At 41.2% G+C, this 20,204-nt stretch overlaps 2 protein-coding genes across 2 annotated transcripts in view; one reads left to right on the top strand and one right to left on the bottom strand.

The window, feature by feature from the left end:
- The window catches only part of col4a4 (collagen, type IV, alpha 4), a 29,569-nt gene extending 28,260 nt beyond the window's left edge, over positions 1-1,309 (top strand). Inside the window, exon 46 of the mRNA XM_016681009.1 lies at positions 441-1,309. Within this exon, the coding sequence (XP_016536495.1) occupies positions 441-677 (237 nt within the window). The 3' untranslated portion in view covers positions 678-1,309. The remainder of the gene's footprint in view (positions 1-440) is intronic.
- A 3,307-nt stretch (positions 1,310-4,616) lies between these two features.
- Positions 4,617-20,204, bottom strand: part of exoc3l2b (exocyst complex component 3-like 2b) — a 34,157-nt gene continuing 18,569 nt past the window's right edge. The window contains exons 4-15 of the mRNA XM_007570656.2: positions 15,519-15,769; positions 15,174-15,440; positions 14,981-15,099; positions 14,174-14,288; positions 13,962-14,072; positions 13,466-13,566; positions 12,834-12,950; positions 11,675-11,810; positions 10,401-10,523; positions 9,554-9,709; positions 8,375-8,496; positions 4,617-7,008 (exon numbers count right to left, since the gene is read on the bottom strand). Coding sequence (XP_007570718.1) covers positions 6,723-7,008; positions 8,375-8,496; positions 9,554-9,709; positions 10,401-10,523; positions 11,675-11,810; positions 12,834-12,950; positions 13,466-13,566; positions 13,962-14,072; positions 14,174-14,288; positions 14,981-15,099; positions 15,174-15,440; positions 15,519-15,769 — 1,904 coding nt within the window. The 3' untranslated portion in view covers positions 4,617-6,722. The remainder of the gene's footprint in view (positions 7,009-8,374; positions 8,497-9,553; positions 9,710-10,400; positions 10,524-11,674; positions 11,811-12,833; positions 12,951-13,465; positions 13,567-13,961; positions 14,073-14,173; positions 14,289-14,980; positions 15,100-15,173; positions 15,441-15,518; positions 15,770-20,204) is intronic.

The following is a 20,204-nucleotide window of genomic DNA, read 5'->3' on the forward strand; positions in this document are numbered from 1 at the left end:
GGCCGCCGTATTTCCTGCGCCGGAGCGGTCCATGAGGCGTCTATGCTCATATTATGTCTATGCTGAGAGCAACTTCCTTCTTCACCAGATGGAAACAAAATGGAGGCGTCAGATTTTAGTGGTTGGAGGATTTCTCTTTAGTCTTTGGCTAAAGACCACAGTACATTTCTGCTGCTAGCGCTAGGCTAACACGTTAGCTTTGGTTGTATTTACCCAGAATGCCACTTCATGCTTTTGGAGCGGTCTCCGGTCTGGGAGGAAATCTGGAGGATTCGTCAAATTAAAACATGAAGACACATTTAAAGGCACAGTTCAAAGTTTCAAAGTTCAGACGTTCACTTAATAGAGGAAATAGTTTTAAAACTGTTTGTTGCCTAATTATGAACTAAAACCAGGATGATTTAATTATGTCCTGTGTGTGTGTGCGTGTGTGTATGTAGTTTTCAGGTGGCGGTGATGAGGGCGGCGGCCTTTCTCTGATGTCGCCGGGCAGCTGCCTGTCGCAGTTCAAAGCCCAGCCCTTCGTGGAGTGCCAGGGCGCCCGGGGAACCTGCCACTTCTTCGCTAACATCTACAGCTTCTGGCTGACCACCCAGAGCGGCACCGAGGGCGCGCTGACCGACTCCGACCAGCAGAGGGCGCACGTCGCCCAGTGCAGCGTCTGCATCCGCATGTGAGGCGCAGCAGGGAGGCGCTGGAGAGACTGGCGCCTTAAAGACCGGGGCAGGACGGGGCTTTTATTTTGAAGAGGAGAAACTGTGATGATCCCGGCTGTCGAAACGCTGATCAGGAGTGACCGGGAGCCCGGACGGGTCCTTTACCAACTGGAAAATGAAAAAATATTTAGTTTCATCTTTAAAATGGCCGAGCTTGTACTGACTTCCTGCAGATGGATTTTACCAAAATAATTTAGAGAATAAATCCAGTTGGATGCTGACTGTCCTAATTATTATAGTTGGAATCAAGGAAACAGTCAAATTTAATCAGACTAAACATAAAAAAAATAACATAAGAAAAACATAATCAACAGCTTTAATGACTTCAGGTCCTCGTCTCTCTCAGTTTTCCCTCATCAGGCGTTAAACCGAATCAGAAGCAGAACCTTCTCTAAAGTTCACTTCATACCCATAAATAGAAACTCATGAACTTCTGGAGCTTTAAAAGTTCACAGTTCTGACAGTTCCAGCTAAAAACAGTTTAAAGTTTCTTAAATGTTGGCGAATCATTTCCTACTTAAATATTCATCTTAAACATACTGCTAAAAAAAATAAAGGGAACATTTCACTTTAATTTTGTGTGTGGCTCCAAATCCAGGCCTCCATTGGTTGATAAATTTGATTTCCATTGATGATTTTTGTGTGATTTTGTTGTCAGCACATTCAACTTTGTACAGAACAAAGTATTCAAAGAGAATATTTCATTCATTCAGATCTAGGATGTGTTATTTGAGTGTTCCCTTTATTTTTTTGAGCAGTGTATTTTTCTGGTTTTTATCCTCCTATTTTGTTCATTTAATTCATTTGAATTCAACTGAATTTTTCAGTGATCCCATAGAGAAATGAAATGTAACTCATCATCCAGTTTCTGAAGAGTCGGTGTTGATGGTGATGCTGCAGGCAGGAAGGATCTCCAGTAGCAGTCAGGGTTCCAACAAATCTGCAGAGGCATCTGACTGAAGACTGCGGGGGTGTGACATGCTAACATGCTAACACGCAGGCAGCAGAGACAATATTCCACAGCATCATGTCCTGGATGACATCTTCAGTTATTAGCTAGCAATGCCTCTTGATTTTGCTGCTGCTCTCCAAGTCTCTGCCTGGCCGTTTGGTGAGAGAGATGCTGGAGTAGAGGATTCAACGCTAAAGTCAGCTGAAACTCTGTTTGGAGTTTGAACTTCATCCATTTTGTTTGCCAAAGATCTCTCATTGGCCGGAACGATGGAGGGAAGAGATGGTCTGAACTTCCTCCTTTTCAGCTCCTCTGGGACCTGAGGTCAAAGTTCAGGTGTTAGCTTTAGACGTGCTAACCTTCCCTTAACAAGCTAGTTGTGTCCTTCTATGGTGTGTATTTATGTCCATCGTCAGGGCGGAGCCTAACGCCCAACCCTGGCAGCCCATTGGCTGTTGTGACCTTTCTCTCCTCCTCTCAGGCACAAAGCCCCGCCCCCAGCTGCACCAGCAACTGCTCTGATTGGTTGGCTGGGAGGCAGCAACAGTAAACAAATAGCTGTTTTGTGTTTTGTTGAGAACTGCGTAAAAAGCTGTGAATATTTTTTCATATCTTTGATCTGCTTTAATGTTTTTGAACCAGTAGAAACATCTTCCTGTTTGTTTGTGTTCAGGATTTTCAGAGTAAAACAAAAGAATCAATTTTAAACTCAAAGTTCAGAACGTGATGCAGCAGAAAAGACCTGAGGTCCAAAACAAGGAAAAACCGGAACCAGAACTGCTATAGAACCAGAACTGCTTCAGAACAGGAACCAGAACTGTTTTAGAACTAGGAATGGCGCTCGTTGTGTTCCGCCTTTAAATCTGGTTTATGGGTTTTTGTCTGTTTTTGGTTCAGTTTTCCGGCTCTGGTTCTGTTGGATTCGTTAGTGACCTGTAAATATGTTTTATCTCAACTGTTTTATAAGTTTTCTGTAAATTTCATCGGAGTATTTATTTAGCCTTGAAAATAATGGTGGTGCTATTTCATTTTTGTTTTTGTCTCTTATTTTGGTAAATGACAGGATACAACCCCGCCCTGATCCTCCGCCAAAATAAAGCAATTATCTGACAAATAATGGATTTCTAACAATTTTTTACGTTGTGAAGAGGACTTATAAAATGTAGAAGTTACATTAAACTGGATAATGCCTAAAGAGTTTTACAGGACAAATAGTGACTGAAATTTAGATTTAGGAATAAAATCTGGAGGAATAACTGTTGTAAGACTACAATTCCCATGATCCTTCTGTTTTTATTTTGTTTTCATTCTAATTAAACCTGCTGGTTATATTTTATTCTCTGTAGGAGGAAACTTCCCACTAACACTCCTGAAACATTTCTATTTCCTGTAGATGGAAAACTCAATAAAGTGCATCAAAATGTCAGTCTGGCTTTTTGTTCTTTACTCATAAATCTTAAAACCATAAAAGGTGAATATTTATGGAGCTAAAACTGTCTCATAATTCCCAAATGCACTGGATGAGATTTACACTTGTATTTTCGATGCAAACACAAAAATACCTTGATTTACCAGCTGCTTCTGGCCTGTGAGTTGCTGCATTTGTGTGTGAATTTTGAGTTTTTGAATTTTTCCCATTTCTCAATCCACAAATGTCTTTTTTAATAAATGGTCTATCTGATTGGGTGATCAGTAACGAATCACATAGCTTCCTTGCTTCAGCCAATCACATTAACCCATTCCAGCAGCGCTGCAGCTGTGACGAAGCACCAACAGTTTAGTCCTCAGCCTGGCTTCTGGCAGCGACAGAGGAGCGGAAAGTGAAATATCTAATATATTTATGTCCATGTTATGATTATTAATGTTAATTGATTTTATTGTGCAACTATCATCACTGATCTGATCTGACATCATTAAAGACGCTGCCTTTCTTTCGGTCCATATTTTTACATTCTGCAGTTTGGGCTTCCATTCTGTTGCATTTTTACCTTTTATGGAGCTATACTGCGGTCATAAAGTTTGTTCAAAAGAGAAAAATGACACTGGGAAAAAATTTTAAACTGAGAAATTACTTAAAAGCTGAAAAAATAAGTTTGAAACCGGAAGAAAATAGTTGACTCTGAATTGGTTCAGTTTTCAGCCAGAAAACTGAACCAAAAACAGACAACTGAATTTTTTTTCAGTTTCAAAACAATTTTCAGATTTATTTATTTATTTATTTTTGAACAAACTTTATGGTTCCAATTTAGCTGCATACATTTCTAGATTGTTTAGTTTCAGACTTCTAGGCCTGTTTGGCTCCTCCGAGGACTGGAGAATCATGACTGACTATATGGAACCAAATTGAGGCAATAAAGTTTTTCTGTTCTTTTCATTTGAAAATAGAAGATGCTGAAAAAATATTCGAGAATAAAAACTAGTTTTTAAACTGAGAAAAAACCTTGATTTTTTAAAACTGAAATCAATTTGAAAAGTTGATTATTAAAAAAAATTGAATTCACAATTATTTTTGTTTAAAATGTATTTTTCATTTTCAAAATTTCATTGCAGTTTTATTTTTATTTTTATTTTTGAACAAACTTTTTATCTCCAGTTTGGCTCCATGCTGTCAGTCATCTGAGGCCCCGACCCGGTGACAAACAGCGCCAACGGTTTGAGGCAGAAAAAACCTTTGGATTAAAAAAATTAAAACTATTTGAAAAGTAGATTTTTGTTGTTGTTGTTTTTTTCCAAAAATTTGTTTAGTATCAATTTTATTTACATTTTCAAAAAATAAATTTTCAAAAGAAAAAAAAGTGTTTCTTTTATTTCAGTTTGAACATTTTCTTCTAATTTTTAGTTATTCTGAATTTTGCATGTTTATATTAGGCAAACATTTCAGCATTAATGAAAAATTAAAACCAATAATTTTACACCAGATCTGTACACGAGGTAAATAAAACACAGCATGATTTAATCTGATTTTATTGTCTTGTTAATCTTATTTCTGGACAAACGATTTATTCCAAACATTCAACACAAAGTAATAGCAGCAGAGAAATGTGCCGTTAATCTGAATTCAGTCTTAGCTCAGAAATGTTGATGAAACTAGAAGAAGCTACTCAGTCTTTCTGAAATGTTTCAGCTCGACAATAAAAACATGAAAATCTCCTAAATCGTTTAAATTTAAAATTTTATTTTCATCTCTCTGCATCTAAATCGAACAGACATCATGAATCAAACAGCTGAAAGAATAAAACACATAACAAACCTCATCATCGCACCCAGAAGCTTCAACACTAGAATTAATGCTTTAAATACAGAAACTCAACATCAAGTACCTTTGATTAGATTCAACTTTTCATTCTCTTTCCTTGTGAGCCTCAGGAAAACTCCGACGCTCCGGTTTCTGGATGTCTGGACGTTTCTTGGGATTGTCAACCAAAACTCCGGGCGGCCAGCAAAGGATATTAATCACATTTTATTAGCAATAATTGGAAATAATATTTAAGCCCTCTTGATTAAGATGTGAAATTGTAAATCACTTATTAAACTAATTTGTTTTACAGAGGTGAAAAAACACAAAAGGTCATGAAACTAAGCTCTAAGTCTGAAATGCTAATAATAATCACCAGTTCTGCTGAATCGTTTCATCAACACAGTACTTTAAAGAAGCTAATGCGCTGTGCTAACATGTTGCTTAGCATGAGCTAATACCAAAGTGCTAATTTCAATTCAAATATCTTCCCTTGAAAGGCTACAAACACCAACAATATAATTTACATACATATTTAAAACTCCCTTAAAGTTGTTTTTATATCCATGTTTCATTTTGTTCCTGTATGTTTCTTGTCTTAAAAGTTTTAAGGGAGATTTTTAGGAGAGGAAATAGAGCTGCTGTGTAAACGGACTTCAAAATAAGAGCATACACTTCTTCACCTAACTGCTGAAGAATTTGATAACCAAAACTTCCACACAGATGTTGAAATTATTCAATTGAATGTTTCTAAATCAAAGATTTAGCTCTTCAGAATTTATCTGGAAAATGTGATTAAGGGGGAAGCTAAATGTGTCAAAGCTAGCAAAAGTGCCAAAAGATAAAATTAGCTCCGCTTTTAGTACATTAGCGGAAATGTGCCCACTACTGCTTTTTAGATGCATTACACATTTTTTCATTAATATTTCACTAAAAGGGATTTTGGTGACGATGTTTGTGTGTTGGGGTCAAAGGTCAGAGGTCAGGGGTCGGAACTACAGGCGATAAAATTGAGGGAAAAAAAATCTTTGCAATAGTTTCAAAAATGAAGGATAACTGCGACCAGGCTAAGAAAAAGCATAAATTATGAAGATAAAGCCAAACAACATTAAAGTTGTAATAATGTGAAGAAACTTTATTTTCGTAACTAAATGTTTTTTTTAGTCTGGCACTAAAACTCTGTCACTTCCTGTTTGAATCGATCCGGGATCCAGAGGTCCGACCGGATCACGCCGTTCTGGTGATTTTATCTGACTGGTCCAGCACCGGGTTCTCCAACACCGACCCGATCCACAGTCTGCTGACTCAGCACGTTCAGTTTTTATCTTTATAAATCCTGAATCCGCCCGTCCGAATCCCAGATTCCAGGTTCTGAGTCCATCTGAGCCGGACCTGGGATCTGGGTCAGAACCTCAGAGGCTTTGGGAAACTAAACGTCCATTTCAGTCAGAACCAGAACAGGTCCCACAGAGATCCGTTCTCCTGGTTCTGGTTACAGATAAAGTGCTTCTTTTTCAGAGGTTCTGCAGGAGGACCAGTGGGTCCAACTGGTCCTGCTGGCACTGATTCTGGTTTCCAGTTCAAACCAGCCTCTGGTTTTCATCTTTAACTGGGTCGGGTTAGTTCTGATCAAGAAGGAGGTCCGGTCCGGTCCGGTCTGGGTCAGAACCTCAGACTGAAACAAAACATCTGTTTCAGTCAGAACCAGAACAGGACCAGGGTCCAGAAGCAGCATTAACTCCAGCTCCGGTTCCGACCATCTGGACCAGCAGATCGGAGTTGATAATAAAAGTGAGGGTTCTGCTGGTTCTGAGCCCGGTTACAGAGCGTCGTCTGGGTTCTCCTGCGTGGAGGTTCTGGTTTTGCGGCGGCGCGGTCTGAGCGCGCTGACGCAGGATGAGGCGGTCAGGGCAATTCGGCTCAGGCCCACGTTCAGGCAGTGGACCTCGGAGGTGACCGGAACCTCGGCGAACAGGGCCCGGTCCCGGGACAGTGGGCCCGGTCCGCCGTCGCTCTCGATGTCTTTGACGATGTTCAGGATCTCCTGGCGCTCCGCCTGCCGGGTCATTCCGCGGATGTTCAAGATGGCCGACACGTGCTTCGTCCTGGAGGGAGAGCGAAGAGAGGAGGAGAATCAAACAGCAGAAAGATTCTTCTGACACCAGAACCGCTGAAGCGTCCTGGTAAAAACCCAAACAGAGACAACCAGCACCTCCATTGTCTCACATCTGGGATGTTTTGCAACCAAAATCACAGATTTTTGGCTCAACTTTAGAAATATTTCAAACAATATTGTAATAATTTTTTTCTCATTAGAAAAAAATCACAGTGTCGCTTTTTAACTTTCACATTTCATAAAGAAAATGTTTTTTACATATTTGCTAAAACCGTCACTATGTTGTGACAGTTTAACATGAGACAGATAATCTGTGAAATATCGAATTCCTGCTACCGCCGTCAACAAAATGCACTAAAACAACCAATCAGAGCCCGGAGGAGGGCCTTAGCGCTGTTAATCAACCTCATGTACTTAAATGTGCAAATGATGGAGAAACAATTCACCATTCCAGAGAAACCATTTATCTACCATCATGCTAACTAGCTAAATGTAGCAGAGAGAAAGAGAGAAATTACACAGGGGGATGAGTAACACCACACAGAGGGTGATTGGCAGCGCTAAAGCCTGCCTGGTTGTTTCTAATTAGCACTGGGAGAAGACAGAGGAGATCAATCTTTTCACAAATTATCTGTCTCATAACAAACCAACATGCTAACAGTTTGAACAGAGATGTAGAAAATATTTTTTATAAAAGTTACTGTAGCTTTAAAACCCTGGAAAACATAGATATGGAGGAAAACATAGTTAACTAATTGGTAACCTCCTTGATTGTAATCAAATATCTCAGGGGTTTGACGTTGATCTGGGACTACGAGTGCCAGATCAAAGTTTGGAAATCAGGGAACATTTCTCAGAAGTTTGAACAGCTGGAGGAACTGAGTGATTCAGTTTGTCAGTCAGCTTCTCTTTAGCTGCTGATGGAAAATTAAGGCTAAGAACAGATTTGAATAGAAATAAGAATTATTTTACGTTATGTGATGCTAACACCTGAATACACAAAAACCTTCTGACTGTTCAGAGGCAGATGAGTCAGAAAATCCTGACAGGTTTTGTTTGAGGAAGATTTGTTGGGAGAAGCTGATCAAAACCAAAGATCTGCAGAACTTTTTCACATTAAGTTAAATATTATTTTACATCAGCAGATTTAAGTTCAAAATAAATCAGTTTGGAAGCAGAACCAATGTAACAGGCTGAACATGGGATCACTTTTCATGTCTCGGTTGCTTCTGTATTCATAAATGTTGCCGCAGTGAATAACTGCATGTAACATGATGCTTCGCTACATTGTTTTGTCTACAACAGTAAAATAACTCGCAGCTCGTCTCGTCTTGCTGGAGGAACAATTCATGTACCTGACGTCTGGAAACTCCCTGACCAGGACTCCCACCTCCATCTGGATGGACGGGATGTCCTCCAGCTGGATGAGCTCTGAGATGTGGGACAGCGCGCTGTCCAACCAGCTGGACGGAGACTCCTGCGACACACACAGACCGCACACTGACACACTCATCTGGACACTTCCTGTTCAGGTTCTTTTGAGTGAGACGTGATTGGAAAGCTGCACAGTCCTCACTGTTTTCATCCACAAGAGGGCGCCACAGTTCAGGGAGGCGGCAAGTTTCTTTCAGCGTTGCCAGATTGGGTTGCTTTTTGTGGAATATTTAAATTTGAGCTGCTTTTCACAACATTTGTTGGGTTTTTAGAAAAGTTAGGAAAATTCTTTAAAAATCTTGGTTATGTGGCAGAAATGCACAAAATGTTTAATAAAATGCTGCATTGCTGCACTTATTATTTAGTTTATTTTGAAATCTCTAGAACCTGTAAAATGTGACATCATCAGTGATTTGTCAGTGTCACTATGTGGTAATAATGAAAAACAGAAATGCCAACATCATGATTTAAAAGGTAACATCAATGTTATCTGGTTCTGGTCAGAATATGATAAACCAAAAATGTGAATTATCACAAGTCTGAATGCAGTGGATCAATTAATCAATCAATTAATCAATCAATCAATCAATCAATCAATCAATCAATCAATCAATCAAAATTTATTTGTATAGTACATTTCAGCAGGAAGGCATTTCAAGGTGCTTTACATAATTAAAAAACAAAATAAAAACAGCAAGTGACATTGAATAAACAGTAAGAAAGAAAGAGATTTTGGAAAAAGAAAAAAAAGGGGAAAAATTTTAAAAAAGAGATAAAAACATTAAAAACATTGAAGACATCAAAAACCCGCACTCTAACCCTAATTTAGCCATAACAGGTGGGTTTTAAGTTGAGATTTAAAGGCTCTCAGTGTTTCAGCTGTTTTTTGGATGACGTCTGGGACGTCAGGTTTTAAATGTACCGTATTTAAATGATGTTTTCTGGAGCTATCCTGAATGTTGAGGTTTGGTTTTAGGAGTTTTTTTATGTTCTTGTTGAGCTGGAAACGGTCAGACCTGGCAACCCTGGTTTCTTTATTGGGTGTACTGATGATGGCTTTCAAAGACCAGAAGATGCTCAGATCTTCCTTCGGGACTCACCAGGTCTTTGAAGAGCGCTTTGATCTGCCTCCCTTCGTCTCGGAGCCGGCCGGCCATCCTCTTCCTCATCTTCATGGAGGTGCAGATGATCCGGCCCCTCATGATGGAGCGGAGGTACTCCATCACCACCCGCCGGTGGACTTCAGCCACCAGCAGCTGAGGGACAGACAGCGTAGATGAATCCAGCAGCTCCAGCCTGCAGGGGGCGCTGCAGCAGCTCCTCTCATACAGAGGTTATTACAGTTAAATAAAACAAACAAAGCAGCAAAAACTGAAATTAAGAAAGCAACTGAAATGAATAAAAATGATAACTAATGGGAGAAAACTATAACTGGTGCAGCTGATGATGATATCTGGGCACAGAATAAACTATAAGTTATATAATACCCATAGTTTTTGTGTTTATGAATCTATTCTTCAGCCTTTTGAATTGATGTGAAATAGATTTTTTTCCTCACACAGGCAGTTTATGTCAGCTGTCGGTAAATTACGGCGCATCGTTCTCTTCCTGGCGGCTACGCTATGCTACGCTAGCACACAAAATGGCGACAGCAAAAACTCCACAGTCAGCTGGTTGTTCAACAATAACTGGATGAATACTTTGAAAATGGTTTTTCAGTTAATTACCCAAATTACCTTTTTGAATCCTGCACCTAAAAATTAACCAAAGTATGAAAAAACTAAAACTACGTTCTAAACAAAAAACTAAACAATATTTAACTAATAACAAAACTAGCAAATATACTCTAAAAACTAATTAAAACTAACTGGATTAGACAAACAAAAAGTCACAACAAAATAAAACTAAACTACAAAGAAAAACCTGTAACCATAGCAACCGTGCTACCTCATAGGGAGGATTGTCCATCCTGCGATATTTCTTAAAATCCTCCTTGATGGCAGCTTCAATCTGATCGTACGGCTCCACGTTGGTCAGCCACTTCCTCTTAACAAGGCGCTCAAAGAACAGCTGCAAAAATACAGCCATCATCATCATTGTCATCATCATCGTCATCATCAATATCATCATCATCATCACTTCTGATATTTAGCCACTGAGAGGATCAGCTTTGGATGACACTCCAGTGAAAACACCACAAACTAACAAGTTGGTTTCAATAAGTCTAATCATAAAAAGCAATATGCTAACATAGCTACCAGAAGCTAAAGCACTAATTTCAGCCATGTTAAAACATTTCTCCTTCAACAGAGCCAAATTTAACCTTTACTCTTCTTCCTGTCTGCTTTGTGTTTCAGGAAGTGACCTTTCACCCATGGTTTCAGTTTTACAATTAATGAGTTTTGCTAACTGTTGTTAATTTAGCCTAATTTACCAGAAATCTGCAAATTTTAAACCACTTACTGTTGAACTGCAGCGATGCATTCTGGGTACAGAATAAACATCTTTAAGGGTTGAGAACATGAGGAGTCTCAACATAAAGGCTCTCAAAATAATTCAAATACATTTGGATTTTTCCATGTATTTGTTTAGTGAACTCCCCTGTTTGTTTTTCATGGAAGAGTTGTATTTTTCTATGAACCTCATTTGTTCGTTTGTTGCATTCTTGCCATGTGCTTAATAAAGTTTAATAAAAACAGAACGTGAGGAGAGGAAATGGAACAGCTGCGTAAACAGACTTCATAATAAAAGCATGAATGTAAACTACTTGAAGAACTCTTAACAACTGATAACCAAAATTTCAACACAGATGTTGAACTTTATGCAACTGAAAGTTTTTCATAATGACCAAGAAAATTAGCTTTTTATAATTTCTATGGAAAAAGTAATTTAGAAGCTAAGTGTGATAGATGTTTTAAATGCTAAAGCGCAGAATCAGCTCTTCTATTATTGGAATGATAAACGTGAAGCTGGAGGGGTGGAGGTGCTGAAGGCGGATAAGTTTCATTACCAACAGAACAGGCAGGAAATAAACCGAAATAAATAAGAGAAATAAAACATCAGTTCTAAACAGAGCAGTGATTTCTGAGTTTCTCTGTAAATATTAATACCAGATATTAATACATTTAATGCATCTGAGAGGTAGTCTCTTAGACTCTGTGTGTGTGTGTGTGTGTGTGTGTGTGTGTGTGTGTGTGTGTGTGTGTGTGTGTGTGTGGTACCCTGATGTGCAGGTAGAGTCGCTCAGACAGAACCCTGACGCCCTGCTGGACGATGTGGTCCAGAGACTTGTTTGCTCGCCGCAGAGAGTCCTCACTGACTGACGGGTCACACTGTGCACAGCGCTGCACAAAACCTCTGCACACACATATGCACACACCCACAAGGAGTTTACATCGACTTCCGTTAATTTCTACAGCCTGACCCCATAAACCTAAACCTAACCTAAACTCTATTGACTCCTTAGACCTAAATCTGACCCTTGACCCAAAAACAGCGATCCCCTTGTGGGGCCCAGGCTTCGGTTCCCACAAGGAGCAATAGGTCCTCATAGCATAGTATGTGTCAGGAAAATGATCCCCACGAGGTATTACAAACAAACACACACACACACACAGTGCAGTGTGTGTGTGTTCAGTGTGTGTGTACACACAAGCGTACGCACACACTTACACTCATACAGGTATTCATGGTTCATGACACCACTGTGACTTTTGGGGTATTTATAGGGACTCACTTTTTCCTGTATGTGGCGAACACAAAAATTATGTCAAAAATCTTTATTTATCCCAAAATACAAATTTCACTTAAAAATACAAATAGACTTTCAGAATAAAGAGACATTCAGTTTTCTGTTTCCTGCCAGTTTATGGTTTCAGGGGACTTTTATGCAGAATTAAGCAATCTGGATTTATTAATCCCAGTACTTCTCTTAACTGGAACAAAGCAAACAATGAGATATATTAGAGTAATAAATGATGCTGGTGACCAGGGAGCATATACAGCATAACACCGGAGAAAACTGAAGTTGAATCATTTCAACACCAAACTGAGGCCTCTGGGGCCCCATTAACTCCTAATTTATGTCCCTAACTCAGTATTTCCAAAACATGCCTAATATTGCTGAGCAATGTCACTTAATAATTCATTCATAAAATTTCCAAATGATTTCCAAACATAAACATAGCACAGAAACAGAAAACATTAGCATAACGTTCTTAAAGGAAAGATGGAAAAATAAACCATCCTGGTGATAAAAACATGTAGCAATCAGACATACAGTTTAAATATCTCCTCATTTAAACTGGGCTTGTATGTGAAGCACAGTTTAAATGTGGAGATATTTAAAGTGTATGCTCCAAAAGTAGGATTGGTGCGTACCGGAAAGGAGGGCAGCAGTTGACCATGGCGATGGTTTTGGACACGTATCCGTCGTCGTTGTCCCCAAACATGCCGCTCTGCATCCCTTCATGGAACATCTCCACTTTACGCTGGAAGCTGAGGGAACAGAGTAACATTTTCACCGTGCCGCTCCACATCTTTAGGAATGAACTCTACAACATCCAGAGTAGCCAAAATGGAGCACCACAAATTCACTGGCTTCCAGAACTTTCATTGTTATTTAGAACTTTAAATGGTTTAAAGGAGATGGTATTCAGCCGACATGCACACAGAGCAGTGAGAAAAGTATTCACCCTCCTATATATTTCTTCTGCTTTTTTCAACTTACTTAAATGTTTCAGATCAAACAAAGTTTTAAATATGATCAAATTAACCTCAAGAAATACAAACATTTGTTTTTAAATGATAATTTGACATTTCAAAGGAACAAATATCCAAACCAAGCTGAAATTATGTGAAACGCTAATCACAGCTCCTTGTTAAACCAGGAAGAACGACCGTCATTAAGATACATTTAAAAAAAATTCTGAGCAGAACCGGACCTTAAGTCCAGTCACATTTTGGTTCTGCAGCAGGAAGAGGATCCAATGCTCAGCAGCAAGTCGGCGTACCTGTACAGGAAGTCTGCCAGTCCGTTCAGGCTGCACTGAGCCACCCGGGAGCCCAGACTCCTGTTGATGGACGCCGACCGCTCCAGATCTACCTGCAGCCTCTGAGACGACAGCAGCAGATGGTTACCATGGTGACGACTTTATTTATAAGGTGCTGGAGTCGTAAAATGAGACTTTCATGGTGTTTAATTGTGTTGAATTTTCTGATGTGCAGATGAAAACTGGTTAGGGTTGCAGTTATTTGCTTTGCCCACTAGAGAGCAGCAGAGAGTTGACCATATGTGTGTGTGTGTGTGTGGGGGGGTGTGTGTGTGTGTGTGTGTGCGCGTGTGCGTGAAATCAGGAATTGCTTAATGTTGACTTTGGCTGCAGCTGAAGGACGGATCCAGAAAACAAAAAGAAGTTCTTCATAATCAACTCATAATTTGTTCTGATTTGTTCACTTGGTCAGAAAGGAAGCCCTATCCCATGTGCTGTAACCGTGGAAACGCTCTACCTGGATGACGGTTTTAGCCAGCGTGATGTGGTACTCTTCGACGTGCAGCGTCTCCATCCACCGTTTCTCCTCGTCCTCCAGAACCTGACTCAGCTCAGTGGTCACCTTTGCCTGCAGAGGGAGGAGCCGGCCATCAAATCAAAAGCACCTCAGATCATCTGCCTTTGATGAGTGGGAATGTCGCCCCCCGCTGGTGTATTTGAGCGTCTCACCCGGACAGAATTGAGGCAGTCCAGCTCCAGTCGGTCCACCGTCTCTGCAGGCAGCAGAGGACTCAGCTGGGAGCGGTTAAACGGACTGGTGATGCACACCGTCCCCAGAACATCTCTAGAAAACATCCAGCACACACACACACACACACACACACACACACACACACACACACACACACACACACACACAGATAGACCGGTGTTCAGACTCAAGCTCAACGCCTGATCCACTCCAGTTCAGTAAAACCCAGAAGATCAAAACACCTTCCTGAGTTTCCTGGTCATGAACAGGTTTAACAGTTTGAGTTCAAATTTTTATCCATATTTTATCGTCTCAGGACACTTTAGTAAAAATTTATTCTAATATACAGAAATACGTTTATGTCAGTCATTCTCCAGACCCTTGTTTCACATTGCACAATAGTTAAAATAATTCTGGATTTAATTGGATGCAGCAGGACACACACCTCCAAATTGCACCCAGGCTTGACTGTTCTGGTTGCTATAAGACCAAAGAAAGTAACGACTTATTTTGGCTAAAAGGCGACGCAGCCAAGTTTGTGTTCAGCTACTTTCCTTCATGTTTTAGATGAAGTGAACTCTGGTTCGGTTTGAATGCCCATGTGAACACCAAGCGGACCTGAGACCGCTCCAAAACAGGAAGTGAACTATTGCGCAGGATCTTCTCTACAAATGGTTGAGTCAGCTGATCAGCTTCAGCCCAACTGTTCAGGTGACCCGGTCATGTGATCAGATGACCCGGTCTGGTGTGAAGGTTTTGGGTCTCCAGAACCAGCCAGTCCCTACCTGCTGTAGATGTTGTACAGCCAGTCCAGCAGAGAGTAGATGTCTGTGATCTCCAGCTGGTTGTCGGTGATGACCTTCAGGCGCCTGGCGACCGCCTGGTGGTAGCTCTCCACATACACCTGGTAGGGGTCAAAGGTCAGGGTGATAAGTGAGGGCCTGGGGTGGACAGGTCCAGTTCTGTGTCCAGTCTCACCTGGAAGCCCTGGAAGTCTTCGGGGTAGATGGAGACGACGTTCCTCTTGGCCGCTCCCAGGTCCTCCACCACCCTGGCTCGGAGCCGGTCCAGGTACTTGTCCAGCTCTCCAGCCGTGAACTCTGCCCTCTGGGGCAACGAGGAGTCAGCCGCCTCCTCCACCGCCTCCCTCCACCTCTGCTTGAGGTGGCGAGGCCTAGGGCCCCCAGGGGCTGCCGCCTCGCTGAGGGCCCAGGCTTTATCTGCTTCCTCTTCCTGCTGTAGCACCTGGGGACAGGAAGTTTTTCCTCTCTTAGGCCTGAAATGTCACAGGAATGTTCTCCACGTCCACCTGTCGGCCCTCACCTGCACCACCAGCCCCAGGTTGGGCCCCGCTGTCGGGGCCCGGAGCGACTCCCTGACCACGGCCCACAGCTCCTTCTGCAGCTCCTCGTACAGCAGCTCCACGTCTTTCGCCTTCCTGCGGCCGCCATCTTTGACGGTGGGGCCGGCGACGTCCTCGGGCTCGGCGGCGTTGCACTCCTGCTCCAGCTCCAGGATGTGGGTGTCGGCCAGGAAGAGGTCGCGCTTCTTCACCAGCTGCAGGATCTCCAAGACTGGAGGAAAAATGTTCCATTTCAAAAACAAACTGAGTCCAGAAGAAAACAGACTAAAACACTCCCCACCATGTTGGATTCCAAGATGGCTGCCAGATTTTACTGCAGCTGCTAAAATCTTACTGAGGGTGTTTAAACCTTGTAACCTGTGAAACTGAGTCTGGACATGATGAATCGAACATTATGACAAATGGCAGCCATCTTGGAATTAAAGATGGCTGCCATTTCATCTTTTAAATGCTTTTGCTGAAACAAAGTGTGATTTAATTTCTTCTGCATGTTTTTATATAACAGCTTGGAAAACCAGCAACAGAAAAACTTTAAATGACTTTCAAGTTTGTAACTTTTATTAATTTTTTTTAAAAAAAAGAACATATTTGTTCAAATTGTCTCCATGTTTAATATGAAACAGAGAATCTGTGAAAAGATCGATCTCATCTCCCAGCTGCAATTATCATCTGAAAAATGCAGAGCTTTTCCAAGGTGACTCTTTCACAATAAAAGTCTGGAGGGTGTGCTGGAGGAAGCGGAGCTTCCAGATGTCGTCCTGGTCGGAGGAAGAGGTTCACGCAGAGGAAGAGCATCTTTCCAGGCAGAACAATGCCAGCGGATCCGCTCAGCTTCCAGCAGAATCAGTCTGGTTCTGAGACTCAGTCAGAACCACACTGATGATTTCAGGGGCTTCCCGGCGTTCCACATATCTGCATGTTTAGAACAGTTTATAAACAAACAACATGGCTGCTGGAAACAGATCAACTTCGGGTTCTGACTCGAACCTCAGGGTTCTGATGTTGGCTCAAAATTACTCCTCAGGATTTTCTTGGTTTTTATTCTCATCACAGATCCATGCAGATGATGCTCAGATTTACATGAAAGAATAAATATCTTTATTAAAGGTACACTAAAAATCGGTGGAAAACTAATTGACTGATGCAGCATTAATTCCCCCAAATGTTGAATAATGTGAGAAACATTCAGCCTGAATGTCCTCACTTTGTCCCAACACGCCTGATGCCGAACCGGCCCGGTCCCTACAGGCTCACACACACACACACAGGGTGGGACCTCTGGATGGAGGGATACACACCCTCACATGTTAAGGAACACACACTCCTTATGTTACAGTGTGTTAAAGCTCTTATTGTTCAGTTTGGGCCTGCAGAGGAAATCTGTTCCAGCTGGCAGCATTTAGCCCCGCCCACCTCCACCCTCTACCTCACCACCACCATCATCACCACCATCATCATCATCATCGCCATGGTGAAGTCAGAAACTCGCTGACTTCATGTCAGAGTAACATCCTGTTTGGACCAATCAGAGCTGCCGCTTGTCTCGTTTAAACGCTCCCATTGGTCGGTTCCGTCCAGAACCAGGATCCTTTTCTACGGCGGTTCTGTCCCCTAAGGAACCAGGCCAAACCAAGACCAGTTGAGACCAGAACATCTGCTGGATGAACAGAACCAGACCGACCCGACTCGGAGCGGGCCGGAGCAGTCGTATGGACTGACGTCAAAAAATCCAGAAAATCTTTTTTTTTTTAACAAGAAATAAGAATAAAGACATTTAGTCACTTTTCATTTTCATTCAGTTTAAAATTCATCAAGCCGAACGGAGAATCCACATCATCACACATCTAGACGATAAACACACTCTAAGGCGCTAGCAGCAACATTCAGCTAGCAAGCTGAGTATTCAAACAAAGTGTGTGGTTTATGACTAATATGTTATTTACAAACTAAATATTTAGTTTTAAGAACAAAGCAAATATCTAGTTTGTAAACTTATTTGTTTTGTAAGCTTTACAAACAAAAACATTAGTTCCAAGCTAGTTATTTAGCTTGCTAAGTAAATATGTGGTTAGCTAACTAAAAGCTATTTTCAGCTTTGCAGCATCACGTTGCTGAAAGCTGCAGGTAAGCTGAATGTGGGTTCATTAAACGGTGCGTTCAAGGTCAGATTCCCCAGCGGGACAGAGCGGCCCGTCGTCACGGCAACGCTGCAGCAGAACAAATGGCGCTCTGTCTCTGGACCGGCTCTGACCTCGCTCACATGCTAGCAGGGAGTGTGAAGGTTACAGAGCATTCTGCAGGCTTGTAACATGTTTGTGTCTCCAGGTGTCTCCATATGACCCCGGGTTGTTTTCTGCTGCAATCAAATGAATCTGAGGGATTTTCACAATAAAAGCGCCTCATGGATCATGTGATCCTCCAACAGAAAAGGTTTAGTTTGATTTCATGTCAGCAAACTGAGGAGGCAGGTTTGTGTTTTTATGTCATACAGAAAAGGGGATTAAAAATCAAAGTCATATAATCACCACGTTCTACATTCATTTATAAATGTAAAACAATTCAAACTAAACGTAGTTTGAGGCCAAATATGTAGTTCAGCTACTAAATATTTAGTTTGCTAATTAAATACTTAGTTCATAGCTAAATATTAAGCACGCTAGCTAAATATCTGACTTAGGTTGTGGTGAGAACATGTCGTCTCTCTGGGCTAAAAGATAAAAATTACTGCTGTTATTTCTGGTTGTGTAACTTTGCTGCCCGCATCGACAAGCGCAGTTTAAACGGAGAAACGATGAAGCAGATTTCTGTTCTTATTCGTTTGAGGGAAGAATTTGTTCCCTGCTTTGGATCTGAGATGAACTGAAGCAAAACGTCTCTGCTGCTGGCGCCGACCCGGTTCTCTGATTCCATCACCGTAGCGTCCCAGCCAGGTCACACCAGAACCGGAGCAGAACTGGGCCAAAACCCGACCAGAACCAGGCCAGAATCAGATCAGAACCTGATCAGAACCATATCAGAACCGGACCAGAACTGGACCAGAACCAGATCAGAACAGGGCCAGAACCGGACCAGAACCGGGAGCAGGGCAGTTTTCCTAAGGTCAGTGAACACACCGCTCCTTTCTTTGCAGCCGACTGAGAAAAATGAAACTTTTTCTCAGAAAATTTATTTTTACAGCATTTAAAATTTAAAATGGAGCAAAAAAATGAATACATTTCTTCCATTGAGGTAAATATGAAGTTTATTTTGTTTTTTGATACAAATTAAAAATATTTTTAGCAAAGTAACATATTTCATGATTGAAGATTATTAATCCATGGATGAAACATTTTTCACCCAAGTAGCAAATAAATAATAAAATATAGAGCAAATATAAAATAAATCTAAGACTAAAACTATACAAACTACAATTATAACTATTTTGCAAATGAAATAATTTAATATATTTTCATTTTCATCTGACTTTTCATCCAGCAAATAAGAAACAATAAAATCACAGGTGAGTCATTAAAAAACTTTGCCCTCCAACCACTTCCTGTCGTCTTCTTTGTGGTTTCCACCAGCGGCATCATCCGGTTAGTGGTCATGTGACTCGTGAAGTAAAAAAACTGTTTTCGTTGCAGCTTTTTGAAATATGAGGAAAATAAAAAACACCAATTACTTTTTATCTAAAAGTTTTCTCTAAATAACCGTTTTTCTGTAAAGTGAATTTATTTTATCTGGCCACTGAAAACGCAGCTGCTGTCCACCTCACTGCATTCTGATCGGGACATTTCATCGGTCCAGTTCCTTTAGGATGAGAACCGCTCCGGTTCCAGGAATCATCCTGGTTCGGATCCATGTCTGGTTCCTGGAACCGGACCTGGAGGTGAAATTATTCTCAGTAAAACGTCACGGCGCGACGGCGGAGCCTGATGTGTGATGAGTTTAAACAGGATTAAAGGCTGTTTGGACCTGCATTGCGCGCACACACACACACACACACACACACACACACACACACACACACACACACCGTCAGCAGCAACCTGATCTGCTGAATCGCTGCTTTTCGCGTCACCTGAACACAAACCTGCTGATCTTCACCACCAATCTCTCAAACGGAGAATTCATAAACATCCAGGCTGGAAATTCACTGGCAGAAACTTTGGTGCTTCGGTAGTGCTGTAGTTGAGACCACCTAACTGACTGGCGCCCCGTGCTACATGACTCAATAAAATGTGAAATATGATCAAAATTGCTTCTTAAAATGATCTGGAAAAAAAAAATCATATTCCCATAAAAACATCTAGATATTAAATACTTAGAGCAGAAATAGATTTAATATATCATTATCAATTCAAACTCTTCGTTCTGCTTTGCTTCATCTCTGAGCCACAATCAGTTCTGGTGCCATCCCTAACAAGATAACGCCCTGGGCGGCCGCCCATACTGCACATGTCAGAAACCACAACTATCTGCTGCATTAACCAGAGCAAAACAACACTTAACTATGAACAATGACCAAGGAGAAAGTTTTAATATGAAAAAACACATACAAACACAAAGTTTTTTCATATTAAACAGTTTGTCCCAGTACAGCTAGCTTTGCTAGCATCACCTCACAGAGCTCACCTTTCTTTGAGCTTCTTTTCTAAGTGACTATA

Source organism: Poecilia formosa, unplaced genomic scaffold (genome assembly GCF_000485575.1).
Source record: "Poecilia formosa unplaced genomic scaffold, Poecilia_formosa-5.1.2 Scaffold265, whole genome shotgun sequence".
Taxonomy (NCBI): Eukaryota; Metazoa; Chordata; class Actinopteri; order Cyprinodontiformes; family Poeciliidae; genus Poecilia; species Poecilia formosa.